Here is a 25,103-nt window from a genome sequence, read left to right as displayed (position 1 = left end):
AGGAGATATAATCTCTCTAGCATGTCCTGGGTCTGCCGCTGGGCCTCCTCCCAGTAGGACATGCCCAGAACACCTCACCTAAGAGGCACCCAGGAGGCATCCTAGTCAGATGCCTAAACCACCTCAGCTGGCTCCATTCGATGTGGAGGAGTAGTGACTCTACTTTGAGCCCCTCTAAGGGAGAGGCCAGTCACCCTTCGGAGGAAGCTCATTTCTGCCACTTGTATCCGCAAACTTGTTCTTTTGGTCACCGCCCAAAGTTGGTGACCTTAGGTGAAGGTATGGATGTAGACCGACCGGTAATTCGACAGCTTCACTTTTATGTTCAGCTCTCCCTTTACCACAACGGCCGCATCACTGCAGCCACTTGACGCATAAGTACAAATATCAATCAGGACCTGACTGAGTCCCAGAGCTTGGGCTCTGGGACCTGTCCTTCTCAGAAGACTGACCCTAGAGCCCAGGCTGTGCATTGAGGTGCACCTGACTATATCTAGCCAATATCTCTCAACCTCACACGCTAGCTCAGGCTCCTTCCCCACCAGAGAGGTGACCTTCCATGTCCCAAAAGCCAGTCTTGATAGGCAGGGATCAGAACGCCAGAGCCTCCGCCATTGGCCGTTGCCCGACACACACAGCACCCGACCCCCATGGTGCCCCCTGCAGGTGGTGACCCTATAGGAAGGTGGACCAATGTCTCCTCTTCAGGCTGGGCCCCAGGCAACCTGTTAGATTTATTCAATCCCACACTGGGGAAATTTACTTGTTACAGCAGCACAAGGGTCATGAAGAAAATGTGAATCAGAGATATGTTAGAAAAACTGTTTGCAAAAACTCCCAAAACTGTTAAAAATGCAGACTCAATAAAATACAAGAGTAATTTGCAGTATGTACAAATGGTTACTATATAAAATAAAGTACACTAGAAGAGTGTTTTTTATGTACATAAAGTGCTGTGGGAACGTGTATTTTTTAGCAGGTATTTATTATGTATGCATATTGTACAGTCTGACTGATGTCGCGATGAAGGATCTGTGATAGTGCTCCATCCTACACATTGTCTGTATCAGGCTACTTCTTTAAGGAGCTGCTCAGGGCCTCCACAGTCTCATGCAGTGGGTGAGAGGCGCTGTCCATAATGGACATTGTCATTAGGGCCAAGACAAAGCTGGCCCTCTTCACCACTCTATTCAGTTGCTTCCTGTTCCTCACTGTGCTGCCACCTCCCCAGCAGACAGCTGCATACAAAATTGCAGAGGCCATCACTGTGTCATAAAAAGTCCTCAGTCCTGCATACCCCAAAAGATTTCAACCTGCCCATCATATGGAGCCAACTTTGACCCTCCTTGTGCAGAGCTTGAGTGTTATCTGACCAGCCCAGTTTACTGTTAAGGTGAACACTCAGAAAATTGTACATGCCCCCCACCTCAATGTCTAAACCATGGATGGTCACTGGTGCAATGGGTATTAGATGTACCAAATAATAAAAAAAAAACTGTCCAGTGAGTGTAAAAAGCATGCCGTTTTTTAAAAAATATAGTATTATTAGATAAACTGACTTTTTTCAATTCACTGTTAATTAAATCTTTCAGCAAGTATAAAATACAGACAGTAAAACAGATAGTGACAATGTAAACAATATAATGTACTTATCTATAAATTGTCGTACCAAGAAGGATTTTACTTTTTATCATCCCCCCCATAATCCCCCCCTCCTCCAGCCAGCAGGTAGACAAACTGTCTTTTTAAATAATGCTAGCTTGAAGTTTAATATGTCTTAGGTGTTCAAGGGAAAGGCCTTGGATGGTTCAACTTATCTAGTCATTAATTTTTCATTCTCTACAGCATGTCACACTGCACTGCTGGCAATTAATTATTGTTATTTTTTATTTTTTTATTTTGAATTGAAGTGAAATACCCCGCTATTCACATTCACTCTATAAGCATTAAGGAGGCAGGGTTGGAGTGAGAGACAATTTATTAGACATATACAATGTGTTGCATGTGAAACATGTTAAATTAACAGCTGGAGACATACTGAGAAACAGTGAGGGAAAAACTGCTCCAAACAGAAATGGTAGACACACACATGTGCACATACTTATTATTGAAATACAATTTCCAGGTGATGCATTATAGTCATTAGTCTGTCTGTGCTGAGCATGGGGAATATTAAGACAGATGGGTTGTTTTTCACCCACACAAGGCATTCTCATAGCCATTAACTCCATTTTATACATATCTGAGGAAAATCACAAATTAGCATGTACTATAAAAAGTGGTGGTCCTGTAAAAAGTTTGGTATTGCTGCATTACATTTTTTTTTTTTTTTTTTGGTCTATAATGGTATAGTGAAGAGGAGCTATGAATTGGGAACTCTGACCAAACTTGTATACCAAAAATTTCTCGAAAAAACACTGGACCAAATTATACTAAACTGATTGCTTAATTAAACTAAAATTAATAGACAATGGTTATAATTACTGTACAATTAACATGGCCCATAGACCTTTACACAAAAGACATACACAGTTTAAAAGCAGACATATTTAGAAATTAAGAAAAACATGTTTAAGGGTAGTTGCATACACATACACATATACAGAAATATACATATATACATACACATATATACACACATATACATATACATATACATAGGTCAAGGGTTCGAATCCTGGCCAGTGAGGGTCAAGGGGCTAAACCCAATGCTCCCTAAGCCTACCTCAGACTATGAGTGAGAGATACATGATTGAAACATACCAGCTTGAACAGCAGCCACAAGGAGCAGTACCCTTCAAGGAAAAGACAATTAGAAGCTACGATCAAGGCAGCACGTAGGGAAGTTAGCCATCTATCAGAGATACAGAAAGGTGTGATGAAGAAAAGTGTGCCTAAGAAGTACAACAGGCTGTCCATACCTGAGGCCTTAGAGACTGCCAAGCAAAGACACACAGCCTTGGCTAAGAAGAGGTGTACCAGAGAGATAAAAGCCAGGAGAATAAACCAGATATTCTCCACTGAACCATCCAAGGTATACTCTCAGCGGCAGGGGGAACAATATGAGAACAGCACTCCCACCAAGGCTTGAGATGGAGCAATACTGGAAGAGTATATGAGAGAAGGATGCAACACATAAGGATCCCCAGAAGGGACCAGTCCCATCCAACTGCCGGCCAATAACCTGCCTCAGTACATCATGGAACTCCTGTCAGGCATCATAGCAGCTAAGATGAGCAGGCACATGGCTCAATACATGAGCGGGGCCCAGAAAGGAATTGGCAGAGATACCAGGGGAGCAAAACACCAGCTACTGATAGATAGAGCGGTCACTCGAGCCTGTAAGACTAGACAGACCAACCTGTGCACCGCCTGGATTGACTACAAGAGTTCAAGTGCGGGGTTTACCAAGGAGATGCTCTGTCCCCACTGCTGATTTGCCTGAACCCCTTAAGCCAGCTCATCAACAAGACTGACTATAGATACTGACTATGGAATGGAGCAAACATCAGCCACCTGCTGTACATGGATGAAATCAAGCCGTATGCCAGGAGTGAACGAGATATCGATTCACTGATCCACACCACTAGGATGTAAAGCAATGATATCGAAATGTCATTCAGACTGGGGAAGTGTAGTTGGATGGTAACAAAGAAAGGGAAGGTAGTCAGAACTGAGGGGATTGCAGTACCAGAACATTGCAGACATTGAGGACAGCTACAAGTACCTTGGAATCCCTCAGGCAAATGGGAACCATGAAGAGTCTGCTAGGAAAGCTGCAAGTCCTGAAGAGTCAGCTGAATGGGAAGAACAAGATCCAGACAATCAACACCTTCGCCCTGCTGGTTATCAGACACCCTGCTGGGATAATAAGTTGGCGAATGGAGGAGATAGAAGCCACTGACATCAAGACAAGAAAGCTCCTTACCATGCATGGAGGGTTTCACCCCAAATCCAGCACCCTGAGACTGTACACTAAGCAGAAGGAAGGAGGCTGAGGACTGTCAGAACCAGATGAAACATCAAAGATCAGGAAGATGGCTACAAAGGGTCATATGCTTAGTGAGTACCTCAGGCAGCAGAAACCCAGGAAACAAGAGGAGAAAGAACAGGAACCATCATGGAAGGACAGGGCTCTGCACGACATGTACCACTGGCAGATAGAAGAAGTGGCTGATATTGAAAAATCCTACCAATGGCTGGACAAAACTGGACTAACAGACCGCACAGATTGGGGTCTAATGCACAAGACAAGACCACAAGTGAGGGCAATCCAGCACATAACAGCAGGGTGCAAGATGCTAGCAGGCAGGGTATACATGGAAGGCCATAACCAAATGGTTGTCATAATATAGAGGAACATCTGTGCCAAATATGAGCTGGAAGTCCCAAGGTCAAAACGGGATGTGCCCCCAATGGTGGTCAAGAAAAACAGAGCTAAGATCCTGTGGAACTTCCAGGTACAGACAGACAAACTTGTGATGGCTAACCAACCAGACATGGCAGTAATGTACAATCAGAGGAAGAAAGTCATGTTGCAATACCAAGTGATGGCAACATCAAGAAGAAAGAACACAAGAAGCTTGATAAATACCAAGGGCTGAGAGAAGAGCTAGAGAGGATGTGGAAGGTGAAGTAACAGTGGTCCTCATGGTAATTCGAACACTCGGGGCAGTGACCCCCAAACTGCGAGAATGGCTCCAGCAGATTCCAGGAAAGACATTCGAGATTTCTGTCCAGAAGTGCAATGCAATGCAAAGTAAAGTGCATACATATCCTGATTACTACAACAGGAAGAAACTACCTTATACTGATAAGTGATAGTGACATTAATTACATTGTAATTAAACTGTATTGGGCTAGCTTTAGTTACTTTAGTTCTTAGATCAACCAATGAAACAAGAGAAACTGCCAAAATTATGGAAGACACATTCACCTCTTTAACAGTTTTAAATCAGTGCTTGCCAAAATGTGATTGATCCAATTAAATAGATGGCCTAAATTAAATGTACCATTATTACAGCAAAAAAAAGAAAGCGAAAGACGTCATTTGTAACATACTAACCGTAACATGCACATACAGATTTTGTACTGAAGCACACTATGTCCACAAATTCATCCATGCATGGCAAGGATGATTATGGAAAATGTATGGCAAGCAGACGCTGTGGAGGATAATTCCCTTCCAGCTCACAGCGGGTAATGTCAAAATAATTATCAGACTAGACAGCTCAGTGGGCAGACAGCACCTCTTCATTATAGAGTAAGGTTGAGGAGGCTAACAACCTCCAAATGTAAGCGTGTACACTGTGCATTGGCCAAACTTTAAAAATGCCTTTCACTTTAATCCTTTTTTTTTTTTAATGATATTCTTTTTAAAAGCACCTCTCTTACATGCACAATTCACCAAATAACGTGGACTAGAATGGGGTGAGGGTGTGAAAATCCTGTTTAAAAGAATAGTACATAAGCATGTACAGTCTTGGTAGAAAAAAAAAAAGAAAACTGACATCATCTGTCAGTTATAAGATTTTATATATAGGAAATAACAATAATAATAACATAAAAAATCCCTTTCTTAAAAGTAAAGAGGGTGTCTGTTCTTTGCTACTTTTACTTACTGTCATTATTTGTTCAACAAAAACTAAACCAAAATGCAGAAGCAGTGTGTGGACAAAGTACACACAATGTTTCAGTAGTTTGTAGAAGCACTTTTACCATCAAACTTAAATTTGTTTTCTGTTTAACTTTATCAGTCTCTCACATGGTTGGGGAGGAATTTTGGCCTGCTCTTCTTTATAGCATTGCTTCACTGTAGTTAACTTTACAGACATTTGGATGTGCTCTCTTAAGGTCCCCCCACAGCATTTGAACAGAGTTGAGGTCTGGACTTTGACTGGGCCACTGCAACACGTTGATGCTTTTGTTTGTTTTCTTGTACATTTGTTGCTGTGCTTGGGATCATTGTCCAGTAGCATTGTGCTATTCAATTTTGGCCAAGCTTTAGCAGTTGCATTTTACTCTAGAATACTTTGGTACAGAGAGTACCAATGACTGCAAGGTGCCCAGGTCAACTGGCTGCAAAACAAACCCAAATCATCACCCCTTCCCCACTGTGTTTGACAGTTGGTGTGAGGTGTTTGTACTGATATACTGTGTTTTCATCAAACATGGCACTATGTATTATGCTCAGACATCTCCACTTTGGTATTATCTGTCCAAAAACCATTGTTCCAGAAGTCTTGTGGTTTGTTCAGATACAATTCTACAAAGTTAAGCTGTGCTGCCATGTTATTTATAAAGAGGTTTCCTCCTTGCAGACCTTCCAAACAAGCCATACGTCACTTGTTCAGTCTTTTTGTACTGTCATGAACTTTAATATTTAACATGTTAAATAATGCCCATAGAGTCTGAGATATAGCTCTTTGTTTTTTCTGCTTTTTTTTATGAGCAGAGACATGAACTGACCTTGAGTGAATTTGCTTAGATGTCCATTCGGCAGAAGATTGACAGCTGTCTTGAGTGTTTTTAACTTGTGAATAACCCTTCTCACTGCAGAATGATGGACTTCAAACTGTTTGGAAATGGCCTTATGACCAGTCTGATGGGCAGCAACAATTGTCTTCTGTAAAATCATTGCTGAGATCTATCCTCCTTGGGATTGTTTTAACACATACCCGAATGCTCCAGAACTGCAAACTGCTAAAACTTCTGCTGTTATAGAGGTGCTCACACATGCTGATGAGCAGTAAATCAAGTGCAATTAATTAGCAACACCTGTCTGCTACTTACCCTCTTAATTCTGAAGGAAGCAATAAGGATATATTTAGTTTTTCACATAATGCTTATTCATTTTGGCTTAATTTTTCTAATAATGGCATAGTGTAATATGTCTGTTTGATGTTTATCTGAGGTTGTATTTACCTAATTTTAAGACCTGTTGAGAACTAAATTGTTTTTATTTTATTTTATAGACTTTTTTAAAAACCATCACTATATATTCCTGATTAACAAGGAACAACAATGACAGATGAAATCATTTGATATAACCCTTAGTCTTTTTTTATTATAGAGTAGAGCATGGAAAAATAAATTTCAGAAAAATGAACAAAAATAGCATATTTTTCTTTTCATCAAACACATTTATTTTCATGACGTTTTTAATATAGATATCAATTCATGTGCTTTTAAGAGATTCCTGAACAAACTTTTGTGAGCATTTAAGTCACTTCAAATTAAGTGAGTCAGAGTGACAGACTTCATTAGACCAGAGAAACAGCTTCTGTGTGTGTTTTGAGCGCGGCGTGTGCAAGGTGTTGTAGTTGTTTTTAATACATTACTGCCATGTGTCCTAGGTTAACAGCACTTTCATACCATGTCCTTTACTGACCTTGCACACACACATGCATGGGTGAACATACACAAATTTGAACACAGACACTGCACTAAAGGGAGCTCACATTAGGGACATTTCTGCTCATATGATTGACTGCTTTGAATAAGGGACCTTGGAAAAACATCTGGGCAAGTGACAAATATGCCCCCCTGGCTGCCTTTGTATGAAGGAGACAGATACTGTGTGTGTGTGTGTGGTGGAGGTAGAGAAAGAAAGAGACGGAGTGCTGCTGCGTTTGTGTGTATATGTGTAAGACAGAGAGAGAGCAAGAGCGAGAGAGGGAGACCTGTGTGTGTTGAATTATCTCCAGTGCTACACAAAGATTTGCCAGACTGCTAGAACTGCCAAGGTTTTGTGTGTGCCTGTGTAGGGGTGTGTGTGTGTGTGTGTGTGTGTGTGTGTGTGTGTGTGTGCATGTTAAATGTGTGTCCTTGCCAGCCACTTGACATCACACAGCCCTCTTGCGGCAGGCTTCTCGGATCAGTAGCAGAATGGATAAGGCTATTTACCAGCATCTTATTTGGTCAGGGTCAGACCTCCAGTAACAGTTTAATAGGTGTTGAGGGTGGGTGCTACATGGAGGAGAGCAGCTTTATCTATCAGACAGTTTTATCTATCCATCCATCCATATGCACATCACAGTGTGATTCTATGTGTTTGGAAAGCTATATATATATATATATATATATATATATATATATATATATATATATATATATATATATATATATATATATATATATATATATATATATATATATATATATATATATATACACACACACATATTAAAGTCCCTAACAATGCACTTTGAAACAAAAAAAAATAAAAGAGAGATTGCAAGTAGTTCCATTTACAAGTGGTCTTATCCTTAAATTCTGAGGATAAGACCCTTTTGTAAACACTGATGCACCTCTTAGTTTACTAATTAACCTTCATATTCTGGTATTTTCAAATAGTTATTATTCTAAATGAGACATCCAACACAGAAACAGACACAGATGCTGACACTCTTACAGACTAAATAGAAATGTATGCACATACCCCCTGACATGTCTACATACTTAGACACATACATTCACAGACACATGCAATCACACCTACACTGACAGTTAAGGTTCTGCTCAAGGTCATTCATAATGATTAAAGAGGCATCTCTGCAATGATTTTTAAATGACCCTTGGGACACCTCGACCATTGACACCTCTTCAAAAGAAAATTACTTTACCGTGCCCTGGGACACCTGAATTTAGACTGACACAGTGACAGTCTAACAGACATCAACGCATTTAAGAGCAGCAGACTGGCGAAAAAATATAAAGGCAAATGAAAAGATACATAGGGAGATCTAACAGTCACACATAAAATGTCACAATGATATGAAATTAAATAGGGGTGTAGTGGTGAGGCAGCTTCAGCTGGTGAAAACAGAGAGAGGACAAACACTCGGGAAGGTATGTGAAGACATGCATGCATACAGAGACGTGAGAGACAGCCTCAATCCCAGTCAGCACCAGTGGGAATATAGCCCCAGTTCAATCCCAGCACACACACACACACACACACACGCACACACCCTGCAGCTCTTTTCTTCAAGTCGCTGATACAGAGGTTTTGGTAATAGCCATGCTGATGGTGTGATGGCTAATTTCACCTTCATACGCTTGGTGTGTGTGAGTGTAATAATCACCTTGAGCCATGCAGGTAGTGGATTCCCCCAGAGATCAGCTAGGTTTGATTTGACATAACACAATCACACTCACATGCACACACATACACAACAACTTAGTGCTGATATTAACATATAAACTACCGTGGTATTGTTAGAACTGAGCATCACCTTCACATGTGATTCAAGGTTATCACAAAAAATATTAATAATGTGTATGTGTATGAGGGATGTTTTACAATATCTATTGTAGAGGATTAGGATATTGAGCTATTAACTGTCTTTAGGTTCTATCTTTACAGTTTCACCAACAAAGGGTTGTTTTACAAAAGCATTTGCTTCAAGTGTTAATTAATTTAAATAACCGCAGTCTCTGCAGCAGACTTTTCAGGATAAAGTATTCTCACTCAAGCAGGTGTGCTACAGACTATTTTCTCTATATTAATTGTGGGCAAGGCTTTCACGTCATTGGATGCCTTGTGTGAGAGTAATCACATAATAACACGAGTTGCTGACATCAGCAGCTAATTTCACTGCATCTAACAGACACATCATTACCAAGACTTGCATCATCATGCTTTAAAACATCATACATTTTACAGAACCTCGCAGCTCATTATCACTATAACCCAGCCATGAACTGTATTTTGCTGGATTCTTTCCTCAGCCTACGATGCAGCATTGTCAATAGCTTAGCGCAAAGACTGGAGCTGTGATTTTTAGGACGTCTGTCTTTACGTGGACAGTGCTTGATTTTTTTTTCCCCCTGGCTCAACAACTGTCTATGTATCCATTTATCCATCTGTTTCTACCCTCGAGCTTCCACCTAGACAAAGAGAAAAAACTGGTAACTAGCTCCCTTGTTACCCTGTCAGTTGGTATCTTAATGAATAAAGCATGTCTAATTGCATTGCTGGGAAACATCTTGGAGTAATTACATGTCCAATGAAAGTAGCCCATTACACTGAAACCAGCAAGCGAAGAAAACAGACAAAAACGGGGTACATTGCAATAAATGCAATTTGGTCAATTAACTGGTCAATATCAACAGCAATACATTTAGGAAGCACACAAGGGCACAACATGTTTCATTTATTGCAGCTGACTGTTATGTGCAATTTACCACTTTTCAAGAGGTAAGCTCAACAACTGCATAGTCATACATTTACAGTCTCTGTGTCTCTGGTCTCTCAGATGAGCTACAGCAACAGAAGACCACGGCAGGTGCCACTCCTGTCAGCTAAGAAGAGAAAACTGAGGTTACAATTCACACAGACTGGGCATGCTGACCATGCCCATCCCTTTATGACCACAGTAGACCCATTCTCCGATGGCTGCTTCCAGAAGGATAACATCCCATATCACAAAACTCAAATCATCTCAAACTGGTTTCTCGAGTATGACAATGAGTTCACTGTACTCAAATACCCCCCACAGTTATCAGATCTCAATCTAGTAGAGCACCTTTGGGATGTGACGGAATGGGAGATTCCCATCATGAATGGAATGCCCAGAAATCTGCAGCACCTGTACATTGCTCTTGTGTCTATATGAATCAAAATATCTGAGGAATATTTCCAGCAACTTGTGGAATCCATGCACAAAGAATTAAGACAATTTCAGAGGATACAACCTGGTGCTAGCGAAGTAAAACAAAGTGCCCAGTGAGTGTAATATTTTGCTGTGTTTTCTTATTCCTATTGTGTGCGAGTTGTCAAAATCTAAATATTTTTCTCAAATGAACTAAATAACAGTTGACACATTTTAATATTTAATGGGGTGATGCTAAATTGCAACAACTGAACTACCTACAAAATGTCTGGTGAGATCAAGGGGTGATTTGGGCTCCTTTTGCAGCCATGGGACTTAGGCATCTTACCGTCATTGAGTCGACCACGATGTGTATAAATTAATACCTAAAGTGAAGCAACATTGTAAAGAAGAGTGGGCCAGAATTCTTCTACAATGATGCAAGAGACAGATAAAGTCATACAATGCTACATACAAGCTGCTGAATCACTGGGTGTATTTACTTTTGTAAATGACTATATTAAAATTTTGACCCAATTGTTGCAATAGATGGAAAGTTATCTCTTTTCACATAAAGTAGTATATAATTTAAAGAAAATTCAAAAACAGTGCAGCTAACTGTTAAAATACAAGTTGAGATTTTTCACTACATTAAAGGAAACTTGCTAGTCCAACACTGCACTGGCTAGTTACTCCTTCACAGTGGCTGAAAGTAACAGAATCTGATGGTATTGCTTTTTACCGTTACATCCCCAAAAATCCCAGCAGTGCATAATACCATGCATAACCCATAAAATAATAATTATCATAATGTGTAGCATTACGGTATGCACTGGTAGTTTGGTTGACAGATAATGAATGTTACAACGAGAGTTGATTTTACTCATGTTTTATTGCAAAAATATAGATTTGATAACACACTACAAAAACATCAACACAAACATAATACATGACAGTCAAAAACAAACCAATAGCACATCAATAGCTGAGTATTTTTACTGTGCTTTCAATGAATCACAATGAAGTTGTTACTCAGTTGCTTAAAACTGTATGTGTGAACTGATAAAATAATTACCTTTGAGTTGGGGAAAATCAATTAATCACATACTTGTTTTATATGTTAACACTTTGTGAAAGCTGCACATATTCACTAAGATCATATGTGTGATAATCAAATAAATGTACCTATTTTCCACTTCCTGAGAAGTTAACAATACAAATGCAAGTGGACAGAGCCACTGGTTTGTCCCACTGCAAATATACATTTGAAAAAGTACTTGAAACAAATTGTTTTCTCAAAAAATGTTACTCAGTAGGCAAATACTGTGGTCTCCAATTACAATACTAAAATTTTCAATCCACAGTAGCCTGTAAGAGACATTTTTTCGCATCAGTGTGGTTATCTATATGGCACAAAATACTACAAATCCTATACACTTCATCAGCTGTTGCTGTGACAAATTTGCCAACTAAAGAGCTGGAATAAGTTCAAGCTTATTCCAAAAATAAGTTGTACAAAGTGTTTGACTTAATTTGCACAGTTGCTCCAAAGTATAAGAAACGCTGAAACTGCTAATCAAAAATAGTAGTAGTCAGTGGCGGTCCTAGCCTGTTTGGCGCCCTGGGCGAGCATCCCTGCCGGCGCCCTCCCACCCCTACCCCAACCCCCCATAGCAATCGCGCAGCAGCGCCTAGCGCACTACTCCACTTGGGGGGTAATGAGCACCTGCTGTGTGGTGCATGTAGCTTTCTGCCATGGTCTGACAGACAGCTTTTAACTGAAGGTCTCCCCACCATCACAGGCACACTCAGAATTTCTTTTAAATTTTATTTGAAAAAACATGGAAGAAACTGAAATATTACACAGCTTCTGCTTACCTTCATCTTTGCTTATTTCTCCTGTTGTTCTTTTCTTTTTCCTAAACTGCACACCTGATGGCTTTGACCTTTTCCTTTCCATCTGCCGTAATTTGCACTGAAGCTGAATAGGTTATCACCACCGCCCATCCACAGGGTTGTCAGATCTGACTGACAGTGACCAGCCCAACACAACAAAACCTCCATTGAAACTCATGTTAATAGCACCAGGTGTGATATATATTTAACTAGAAGCACTCAGAGAGCGCAAAGCTCCGCCAAGGCCATAGGGTCACTGACGCTGTAATATGTGTATCTAAATACTTTGAAATAATCTTTCATCTTTCCCAGACAACAATAACCCCCTATCCCGCAATAGTTACCTCGACCAGATCGCGGCTCCTAACCGTAGTAGGGAGACCTCTGGTCTCTACTTCGCTTGGCTCGTGGCTGGTAACTAACTTGCTCATCCATGTGGGTCACCTTTAGCAAGGCGGAGAAATGCAGCAAGTCGAAGGATTTTAGCAACAGAACTTTTATTCCTTTTTCCACCGCCACCGAACACACTTTTTCCCTCGCGCTCGTCTCCCACGCTAGCCCGCATACACACACACGGGGCAGAGAAAAGTGGGTGGTGTCTCTTAAAGGGGAAGGCTCTGCCTGTATCCCGCAATACTGAAGAATCCTTAAAAAAATTCCTGGATCCAGATCGTGATTTGGATCGCCGCCAAAATTTAATCACTGCTTCCTCTTGTCATTTCCAACCGCTCCACAAAATTTCAGTGACATCCGTTCATAACTTTTGGAGTAATTCTGCTGACAAACAGACAGACAAACAAACAACGCGACCGAAAACATAACCTCCTTGGCGGAGGTAAATATACAGAGCTTTGGGTGAGTTGCCTTTATTTATAATTCAGCAGTTACTGTTGGCTGTAACCAGGCCAAAACTGTACAGGCATGAATGAATGAACCCGGCTGACTGTCTCACTCTCACGCCATCACTGCTTCACTTGACTCGCAGGAGAAGGGGGCGGGGCAGCGCTGTGTGTGTGTGACGATCTAGTGAAGCAGTGACAGCGAGACAGAGAATCCCCCGCCTGCCCCTTTCCTTCTGTTACAACCTGTCTGACCATTGCAGAAAGCTACATGCAATACACAGCAGGCAGAGGGCGCCCATTACCCCACAAGTGGAGTAGTGCGGTAGGCGCTGCTGCGGCGATCGCAATGCATTGGGGGAAGGGGGGCGGTCATGCCGCCCTAGATGAAATGCCGCCCTGGGCGGCTGCCCATGTCGCCCATATCAGAAACCGCCACTGGTAGTAGTAGTAATGGAAGAATGCTAGAACCCTGTACTAAACCTGTATTTTCTGTATGTTCACTTTTGAAATAAGAAAAAAAAAATCAGTTAGTGCAACCATTTGTTGTTACATTCCCATGCATCTGTGTATGCAAAAAAATATTTTTGCAAATAATGTCAGGTATCACATATTGCTTTTGGGCATTTCATATAATCCAGTCAAACTGGTATCTACTGGTTTATGCAGTGCTATTAATTTGGAATAAATTCCAACAAACTGTCATGTATACAAGTGCAAGAACTTCTAATGGACATTTCTGTGTGGGTCAACATGAATAACTTAGATTACCTCTTTTGGAACTCAAACAACAAAGTTGTTCATTCAGATGTAAGACCATAAGACCAGCTGTCTTATGTAATTTGGCCCCTGCATAAACTCTGCGTGGCTGATGGAGTTTCAGCTGACAGTCACTGAAGAGTAAAACCATATAAATCTTTAGTATTTGCTGGTTTGTTGTGCTTTATTTTTTTCCTGGCTAAATGTAAATAGCAAAAAATAAAGTTGTGCCATTGGAAAAAGTGCTGAGAAGAAATCATTTGAACTGATGATTTAATATTTAGCAGGGCAATGTCTATATTTAACCTGTATATTCATTGTTGTTTGCAACCAAGACTCTTAGAAAATATGCCTGGCTGAGGTCCTGAGATCAAAGTAGCACTATTGACCTCTTGTTAAAAAGCCATTAATTTACTCTCATCCTAAAAGTTGCCTATCAAACCCTGTGTTTATATCATGAGGGTGTATTGTTGTGCCATACACAAGAAAATGGTGCTCTACATCAATGATGTTGTATACCTTTGATTTGTATAACAAATCTTATCAATTTTTTGTGCTTAACTGTAAAGATTTACACCACAGGGAGCAATGGGAATATGGAGTAATATAATCAGGGAACACAGTAATTATAATAATTATATAGTAAATAATAAGGATAAACTTACTGACAGTAAGAAGTCAGTCACCTATTGATATTTTAGTCAAACAAAAGGGCAACAGATTTCTCATAAAGTGCAAATTAAATTAGTTCCAACAAGCATATCATCTGACATTCTTCTTATTGCCTGTAGACATTGTTGGCAAAAATATATAGAAAGTTGAAGAACAGCTGGGGCATAGCATTTTGGCAGGGGAGTAAATAACGCTGCTCAAAAGATGAGAGGCACTTATAAGGGTGTTGTATTCACTAATTGTTCATGCCCCGAGCATAGATTTTAGTTTGAAAATTACAGTAAGCTGAAAGGGTGGTTGCAAAAAGCCAATAACATGACAAATGGGAGGGGTTAAAACACTGCAAAACCTCAGGAAAAGTAGTATTCATGTGACTGAGGAAGCTTTAATTGATAACTTGCTGGGTCGTAGCGCCCAGCACAACTGCTTTTGCTGTACATGCCTTATATTTTGCACCATATTACTGATGCATTTCCCTGCTAAACTAAAATACCTGCATAGCCAAAATAATCTACATATGTAGGTGCATGTTTTACTGCCAAAAGTTGCCTACTTTTAAATGCTTTTAATAATAATAATTAAAAAAAAAAAAAAAAAACATTGCTAAACACTTACTGTTCCCCAATAATAAAAATGCAACATAGTAACATAGTCTATCAAGGTGCAAGAGCCACACTTCCAAAGTAATATATGTAGACCAAAGAGGCTATGCAGATATTTATCTTGTAACCAAACTTTCACTCTGTTAGAACAGTATGCCTTTCAGAAACATAATAATATAGAGTATCAACCTGTGACCATTCTCCACTTACAATCTTTTATGAAAGCAGTCAAGATGTTTGATCTTGACAGCAGGTGGAAAAGCTTAAATGCCATTACCTAAGAGGGTCCTTACCACCATTAAGGACTTTTTCCTTTAACTCATCTTGAACTCTGAGGGGGGTCCGAGTCTTTCAAAGTGAAAGCATGTTCTTTTTCAAAGTGAAATGCCCCTTTAAAACCTTACATTCTTCTTGTGTGCTTTTCTATACTTTTCATACAGTCAGGTGATAAACACCTCTTTAAAAAACTACCTCTACAATCTCTTTGCATTTCCATCTGTATACCCCAACACTAGCAGTACACTGACCAAGACAAATATAAGCATGTAATCTGCAAAAAGCATAGATATAATGTGACAACATAGCTTCTCCTTAGGTGAACAACGCAGTGAGAAAGAAAAAAAAAAAAAAAGGTCAAGTTTTAGCAATAAAGCACTGAGTACATACCATACCAAAGAGAAGTAAAGTAAGGGCTTGATCATTGACATCATTGTATATGTTTAACTCATACAATACACCAGAAATTCATCAGTCCCTGTTCATAACTCTCATCTACTTCTAGTGTCAACAAAGCTTTTCTTGCTGTCTCATTTAGGGCCACTGAAAATATTTCTAGGTCTTGCACCAAAATGTGAAATGAAACACTATCACCAACAACATAAGATAAATATTTGCTCTTTTTTGCATACCCTTCTGGGGACCCTTGTTTGGGGACAGGTGTGCTGGTTGCCCCCACCTGACAGCGGCCCAGGTCTACTGTATGTAGCAGAAATGCTGATTCGGAATATCTGTCACTATTTACTAATGTGTTCTACTCTGAGATGACTGATCAACATCAATTTGTCCCCATGATAGTAGACAGAAGAACAATGCTCCCTGCTTTAAATATATAATACATTATATACATGAAAGACATGTAGGCAAAGCTGCTCAGTAGTCCAAGAGAGAGTATTATTATGAAACACAAACTGTCTACATAATTTTTGCTTTTTTTTTTTTTTTTTTTTTTTTTTTAAACAAGTAGAAATAAATAAAGGATAATCAAGTTGATGAATATTGCCTCCTTATTTTCAGCAGTCCTGTTAGAGTGAGGTTTATTGTGGTGTTGCAGACATGCGTGTGAGAGATACTCTGCGGCATGGTGAACTGAACAGATTGCTGAGGGTTTTCTGCGGTACCTGAAGTTTGTTGGTTCTAAGTGAAGGCTCAATGAAGATCTGAGTGCACTCTTGACAGAAGGCTGCATTGGAATCCTTGTAGAAATTCCCTTAAAATCTGAGTGAATGTTCCATTAGTATACCAGTAAACAGTCTTGTTAGAATCTATGTGATCCTTTCCATGAGAATCTGAGTGGCAGTTCCATTAGTACAAGAACAAATGTTCCATCAGGATCGAACGTTCCAGTTGTATTCTACTGGAACCACATCTAAACATGAAGTGAAGTTGTCATTTGAAGAAATGATGGATGGATTGGGTGGATGTTGATTTAAAATGCCCAGTTCTGGTGTAGAACCTGCCTCAGAGGTTATTTGGAATCTGGATGAAAGATTTACTCATGACTAATAAATTATTTTTCTTGAATCTCAGTAGAAACTTCTAAACTTTGAAGTGAAGCTTTGTACGTAATTTCAGTGTTCCTGCAATCTGAGTAAACTTACTGAAAAACTTACTGAAAAATTCACTAAAATGTGTGTGAATTTTTCAGTTAATAGATTGATTTTCAATTAAAATATGCATAGTTTTGGAGTAACTATAGGACACTGCAAGGATCTTAGTGGAGATTCTTATACATTATCAGAGCAAAGATGGCAGAAAGCCAGCTGAACAACATACAATCTGTGGCCTCATTCAGAAGCTGGTTTTAAGGACTAGAATGGTTGTATTGCCACATTCTAGCAGTGCTATACATTCAGCCAGAAGAACAGCTCTAGAGGCTATGTTTAAGCCTAAGTCCTCATTTCTTGTTATGTTGTCACTTCACTTTTTTTTTTTTTTTAGGCTCAGTGAGAACCAATCTTACAATTCAGCATTTTAAAACAACACAGGTTGAATTATCTACTATTTTCTTTCATTGCTTTGGAAGATAATGAAGTATATGCCACTGAATATGAATACAGATGTTTAAGTTGAATTGTAGCTTCAGTTTTCCACATGAAGATGTGCTAGAGACAGGAAAAAATCTAAAGCGCATCAACATGTCAAACCCAATACTGAAACTAATGATATTGATAATGGTTCATTATATGTTTGCCCTGCCTGAAAATGGAATTGTGACACCTGATGGAACGGTACTCCTGACGGAGAAAATTGCCAAAGAATAAGCAAGGACTTTTTCAGTTCCACTGGGCTCAGCTCACCTGAGACAGGTTGAAAATGTTCCCCTCGAGACCTGGTGTATAAACTCACATTTGTGTTACAGCCAAAAAAAGTTATGGTTGCTCTCAGAGTTAGATCTGCTTTCTGTGTTTTAGGTGTTGATCTGAGAGAATCCAAACAGTTCCAAGAGGATCCCCAAAGTCATATAATTGCCATAATTAAAGTAAAAACCATCACTTAAGTTCACTTTAGCTCACCATCATTATCCCTCCAAGTAGCACCGCTCAGTTCAGTTCAGTTTGGTTTTAGTGCTGCAATATCAAATATCCCCAATGATGCCAAAGGAAACTCCAGACACAGGAACCAACAAAATGAGGATCCTCCAGTTTAGATCCGTAGAACACTGGGTATCCTTGTCCACAGAAAGTGCTAAGCCACTCTAGGTCCATTACATACTAGGTCCACATATTGTATTTATATGTCTTTGTGTGCATGTACGAGTGTGCATGTGTCTGTATGGTTGCCTTTCATATCATATGTTTATGGTGGAGTTGGTGTTGTTCATATGGACCCTCATCTCCTGAATGCTAGTAATAATTTTTTTTTGATGTCCAGCCAAGTTCACTCCTACTCTTCGCAAATCCCTGAAAAACAGGACACAAACCACAGTAACAAATAAAGCAATGTATGAAAGTTATTAAAAACAAGCCTACATTTTGTGTTACTTACTTAAATTACTTCATTTTTGCTAATTTAGACAACTAGCCTTTCTAATAGATTAAAGAAATAATCAGCAATGTTGTCAAAATGTTCAGCTTTTGCATATACACTGACTAAAGAGTTTACGTTTTTATAATACTGTTACACCAATTTCTCAGTGGTCCCTGAGTTATGGACGATATAGCATATATTTCTGTAGTTTCTCTAGTTATATTTATCTTTATATGAGCTCTTAGTTCTATAAAGAGAAAAAGCCTTTCAGAGTATTTGTACAGGCTTACAATATTATAATACATTGCTTAACAAATTTATTAGACCACTTGTCATAAAAACAAGAAAATATTTTTAAAATCTGTCAAAAACTTGGAAAAAAAATAAAAGTTATATTATTGTTTATTAGGCAAATAAATTGAATTCACATTTTATAACCAAATTTGAGCCAGTACGCTAGAGTTCTCTAAGAAGTCCAAAATTAATCAAGCATAATATTCAACCTCTAAAATAATTTTTTTCTGTTCAGGAATACAAGTAAATAGCTATAAATAATAATGTGCTTTACTATTTCTTTCTTTTTTTCTGTAAAACAGTAAATCTGAAAGATTATGGACACCAACAACATTTACATTTTATCATTAAAAATATCATTTTGATTAAAAAGCTTGCACATACTTAACCATTACAGAAACATAAAAAATGATTTTGGTAATTATCAATGCTGTGAACATCACATTGGGTGGTGGTCTAATAAATTTGTCAAGCACTGTAGATATAATCTTCACACCATTTTGTGGAAATACACCCAGTATGCAGTGAGAATGCATTGAGATCAGATTGCTCAGACCATATCTGGAGTTGGACTGGGATCAATCCTGGACCACAGTGAATGACTGCCTGTTCCACTTATGTTTTCTGTGTAAGCCTAAGTCTGTAAGTAATTGTTTATGCACAATTGGCTTTATACTCAAGTGTAACTAGAGTTATATCACCAAGATGTGTTTCAAGCATCTTGGGCAATTAGATTTTCCTGGAACACACCAATGAACAGCCCTAGTCTTTCTTCTTAGAACTTCTAGCAGACTAGACACAGGAAGTGCATAGCTGCTTCCCGCTGATCCCCCCCCCCCCCTTCCCAAAGAAGAAAAAGCCCCCCAAAAAACAAACAAAAAACCCCCACTGGAAACAAATGTACAGATACACTAGATTCAATCACAGTCGGTCATTAAATAAGCATTCTAACCCCAGAGGTGAACTGATGTACTCTGAGCTGTCCACTTGTGAATGACTAAATAGAAATGTTACTGCCAGGTACATATATTAAAAAAAAAGAGGAACTAAAACTAAACCTACATGCAGGGCTAGACGTCCTAACACTCATGCATGTACATATGCATGTGCATAAGAGTCTTACTCTGATGTCATCTGAGCCACTGTTTCCAGTGAAGAGTAACCACCTTCCATAAACAGTTCAGTGTAACGTCCCATCTTGATGGAGTCGAGCCACTCTCCTACAGTCTGGCTTCGAGTGCTGCAGTTCCCCTCTACACTGGCATGCTCCACTAACAGGTTGGAAACCCTGGACCGTGGATTGGGAAAACAGTTAAAGAGAAAGCAAAATTTACAAGTGAGACTTCATAAAGCTAGTTATGCACCATTACACAAAGCTGAAAATGTTGTCCACTCAAAACTCTGTCATTCAGCCCACTCTTAATGCTTACAAATAGAGCTCTCTCTCATGTCAAACAGAAATGTTCATGCCATTTAACTATATTCTCCACACTGTAACTAGAAGAGGAGCATGGTGTGAGAAAAGGACAAGCCTTGCTGGAGTCATTTTAATCTTGACGCCCGTCATATGTCATTGCATGGCTGTTAGATAAAGTGTTGCTTTATTAAATGTGTTCCTGTGTGCGTGTGCGTGTGTTTATGTGGGTGTGCATATAAAAGAGAGAGGAAAACAAAAGATCTAGCATTATTTCATTATCTCTGCAAAGAAAATAACATAATGAAGTGTCTGAATAAATGTCTGCTTCACAGCAATTATTGCCATTTCATATCATTATGCACTAATGCATTGCACATACATAGAAAGGAAACACTAACTGACTGTTCAAATGTTACAACAATCAAAGGACACCCCACTGAATACATTTCACACTAATGCTTCATTCTAAGAAAATTAAGCCACTTTATTTCTCTGTTCTTTATTGCCAGTACACAGCAGCCAAAGACTACGTTCATTTTTGCTTTAACTGTGCAGCTACATAGGACTTCAATAAGACTCTATTTACATTTTATCTGAAAGATGAAGTCTATTAGCTTAGAGAGCTGGGCCTAATTTGCTTAGAAATGAATGTGTAAATGAATACACTTCATTTTCAAGATGCAAAACATGTCCCGAAGCATTACTAAGTGTTTAAAAATGCTCACATCATTTCTTCTTAACAAAATCAGTTTCTTTTAAAAAAAGTCATCATACTTTAGATTATGTCCCCTTATTAAACATCTACTAATCTGATCTTATCTAATATTATCTAAATCCACGAATGTGTGTGTGTAAAAGCTTTTTAAATATATTTATTTGCACTGAAAAGTGCAGTGTGACTTCCTACCTGTGTGAGGAGTTGACAAGCTTTTTTAACGAGCTGGGGTTACGAATGAATTTGTCTAGCAGGCAAACAATCTCATCAAACTTGGGACGGTTGCTGCGTTCTCGCTGCCAGCAGTCCATCATAAGATGATACAGGGCCTCAGGACAGTCCATAGGACCTGGCAACCTATAACTCTCCTCCACTGCTTTTATTACCTTCAGATAGAGAGATGGAGAAGACCAGGCAGGGGTTAGTTTTATGATATTATATGATATGAGGGTAAAATATAGTAGAACACACCAAAAATGATGCTAACAAAATGTTTTCTTCAACTTGCAAAAAGAGAAAAGGAGTGAGAGAGTATAGCTCAATTAATACTGTAAACATAAATTGAACATTTAAATGGATGAGGGCATCAAAGACTCTGTTACACTTTGAGATGAAGTTCAAACCATCATGCAGTATAGCCAATCAGCCAACAGAAAGCAGAATGCTTTGGCAGCAACCAAATCTTGTTTGCCACCTAGAGTGATTTTCAGACCATTCTGCTAATGTTGGCTGTTTCACTGATTGGCAGGAGGATGAATACAGAAGGACAGTTTTGTGGAGCGGTGTGAGCTCAACTATCTGGAGCTGAAAATCACAAAGACCAAGGAACTGATTGTGGAAATTAGGAAGCAAGTTCCTCCTCCCTCCCCTGCTATCATCAAGGGAACAGATGTTGAGGTGGTTGATGAATATAGATACCTACAGTAGGAGTACACATGGACAGGAAACTGGCCAGAGTTGCCTGTATCTACTGAGGAAGTTCAGGTCATTCAATGTCTGTAGAACCACGCTGTCTATGTTTTATTATTCCATGGTGGCAAGTTTTCTATGCTGCAGTGTGATGGAGCAGCAGGATGATGCTGAAGAACCTCCTCAGCATTATGGACAATCCATCTCATCCCATGCATGCCTCTCTGATTGGTCACCGCAGCACATAAAGGCTCATTTCCCCAAGGTTCAGGACTAACCGCTACAGGAGATCCTTTCTATCTGTGGCTATTAGACCATGTAAGTTCTCTCCATTCTGACACTTGACACATTTTAACAATCTACACATGCACATCAACATTCTATAATACCAAACTCTGACACTATTCCATCTCTTCTTCAACAGATGGGAAAATGGTTATTACTACAATAGTATCACTTGTAATTTATTCTCTGTTATCACTTACCACATTTGCCAACAGCATTAAAATTGCAATCAATATCATGCCACTTTCTGCCTATTTGCACTACAGTAAATGCTAAAACATATGTTTATATTTCATACTTTTGTTCTTGCATCTTGCTTTTTTTTTTTTAGTAATTGAGGTTTATTTTGTTGTTTTAAATTATATTTTTGCTCTCTGTGACTCTACACACAGCATTCCTGTTATATAACATTAATATTGATTAATGTCATGAAATAGCTATTAACAAGTCTATTCACAATTTTATTCAAAAGATGAAAAAATATATTGAAGGATATGTAGAGGGTACACCATGTTTGGTTTATCCTGCAATATTTTTTTAAAGGCAGAACCATGACGGACTCCAGCAAGGCAAGATTACTTTCAAATTGAGTTCTCCTGAGCAAGATCCTGAATTCTGATACTTGCTTGAGGGATGTGCCTGCTCTTTACCTGACCTTATACTCAAATGTCCATGAAGTTAGCACCCCAACACCAATGCCCTGTGAGAATCGAGCAAAGTAAGACAACATAAAAGCAATATTTGTTTATTTCACGTGCCTCATAGCCCCATTAATCATTTCTGCAAGTAACAGGATGCAGTACTGAATCACAGAAATGTTTTGGTAGGGGAAATTGAATTGGATGAATAATAAATAAACCCTAGCTCCCTCTGTTAGACCCTGCAGTGGAAAGCAGGCTGCAGTTTTCAGCCTAGTTCTGCCAGTGCAAGACACTACAGGGAATTGATTTGTTGAGTTTATGACAGCCTTTACTTGTGTCAAATTCACACAAAAGACAGATGTGATAGCAATCCAATAGACTTGCTTGCATTAAAGTGCATGCATATGTACTCTTGCACTCAAGCATAAGAGAGAAGCACAGCAGCAAATCACTGCATGCTGAGGGGGTAGAAAAACTGACTGGCAGGGAGGGAAGATCAGAGAAAGGGAATGAGAGACTGAAGTAGGAGAAAGAAAGAGAGGGCGGACAAGATGCAAAAAGGAGTGCATTTTGTAGAGACAAAAAAGGGGGCAAGAGAAAGAAGTAAGAAGGAAAAGGAGACAGTGGGATACAGAAGGTGATAGCTGAGAGAAAGAAGAGTGTGAGAGCCTGCACTTTCTTGTGCAGATCAGAGAAAATCCAGCATAACGCTTTCAATTAAACATCAAACGTCTTCTCCTCTCCTCGTCTCTCCTTCTCATCCTCCTCTCCTCTCCTCCCCCTCTCTAGATTCAAGACAGACAGCCTAACAACCAAAAGGAGGGTGGAGTCTGAAGTAGGAGTTGGAGAGGTCACTGGAGGGCTGTGCGTGCATATGTTGCCTGTGTGACTGGGTGGGTGGGAAGTGGTTGCATGTGTCTGGTGATGAATCAAATACTGCAACCTCACTCATCACCATCTGATAGGATTGCAACTGTACAGTCCAGCAAATGCTGCATGCATTACTCACAAGGTTAAAGCAAACATACTGCTTGTACTAAAACTTTTCATTCAAATGTCTCGTGAAACTTACGTCTTGATTGGACATCTCCCAGTAGGGCCTTTCGCCGTATGACATCACTTCCCACATGACAATCCCATAACTCCACACATCACTAGCTGAGGTGAACTTCCTGTATGCAATCGCTTCTGGAGCCGTCCAGCGAATGGGAATCTTGCCGCCCTGTAACAAAATGCAATATTTACCAGATGATCCAAAGACCTCGGTGGATTTAAAGGAAACTGGGCTTAGAAAATATAACCTGAAATTTTCATGTGTTGTGCTGCTTAAGTATGAAGAATTTGGATGTCTTCACATAAATAAATAACCCAGAGCTGCAACAGTAAATACAGCTGCCATCATTCAAAATTTTCATCTTTTGTGTCATGAAGATGGAAACCAAGAACAGGCCTTAATTGAGACACTTCTTCTGCATGTGGTCCAATCCAAATTTCCACTAATGGATACCAATTTAGGAACACATTCATGATACGGAGTTTCACTTTTTTTTTTTACAAAATCCCTATCCCTATTGGGGGCCCTGTGATTCCTCTATTTTTTTACTCATCTTCATTATCATGCTTTCATTGCAATGATAAAAAAATAAAAGTTCACAGAAAGACTGCTGAGTTCCAGAGGAAAGTGTGTTTTCAGCTGATGAGTAGTGAAATTAGCTTGATGCAGTATTGATGAACACACCAGCAGGATATCTCGAGCTCTGATTATTTGAAGGGTGTGAATTATGTTATTCTCACTGCTCTGTCAGAGGAGAGTCAGACCGTGATAGAGAGAAAGAGCAAGAAGAGATGTAGCCTGACAGTGAGAGGTGAGTGACAGGATATTTGGCACTAAGGCAGCAAGACTCACTGCTAATTGAGTGTTGCAGAGACTGAGCCGAGTACTAATTGGACCTCCTCCAGCAGGAAGCAGGCCGTCTCTGGCTGACAGAACGCCACTCAGCCTGGGATATACAGCTCAATTTAAGGCCTGCTCTGTCGTCTGTATGTGTGTGCGTGTCAGTGCGTGTTAGTGAAAGTGTCTAGGAGTGTATTTCATGGCAAGACTGTTCTGTGTCACAGTTTTTCACTTAATGCAAAGTTTGATAAGGCACATTCATGCCCAGACACACCACATTTTAAATGTAAATGTCTTTAAAGACAACACTGTGCCACCTTTCTTTCTAACAACCATGCT

The 25,103-nt window shown here is 39.5% G+C and overlaps 1 protein-coding gene across 5 annotated transcripts in view; it reads right to left on the bottom strand.

Moving 5' to 3' along the window:
* Nucleotides 1–16,569: 16,569 nt before the first annotated feature.
* The window catches only part of epha5 (EPH receptor A5), a 57,263-nt gene continuing 48,729 nt past the window's right edge, over nucleotides 16,570–25,103 (bottom strand). For 4 of the 5 annotated variants that reach the window (XM_030742108.1, XM_030742110.1, XM_030742111.1 and 1 more), the window contains 4 exons: nucleotides 23,943–24,092; nucleotides 21,228–21,421; nucleotides 20,027–20,191; nucleotides 16,570–18,542 (listed from right to left, as the gene is read on the bottom strand). In XM_030742108.1, the coding sequence (XP_030597968.1) occupies nucleotides 18,431–18,542; nucleotides 20,027–20,191; nucleotides 21,228–21,421; nucleotides 23,943–24,092 (621 nt within the window). In that variant the 3' untranslated portion in view covers nucleotides 16,570–18,430. The remainder of the gene's footprint in view (nucleotides 18,543–20,026; nucleotides 20,192–21,227; nucleotides 21,422–23,942; nucleotides 24,093–25,103) is intronic. The other variant, XM_030742109.1, reaches the window with a different exon arrangement.

This window comes from Archocentrus centrarchus, chromosome 12 (assembly GCF_007364275.1).
Source record: "Archocentrus centrarchus isolate MPI-CPG fArcCen1 chromosome 12, fArcCen1, whole genome shotgun sequence".
NCBI lineage: Eukaryota > Metazoa > Chordata > Actinopteri > Cichliformes > Cichlidae > Archocentrus > Archocentrus centrarchus.
This window is presented reverse-complemented; position numbering and strand designations above follow the sequence as displayed.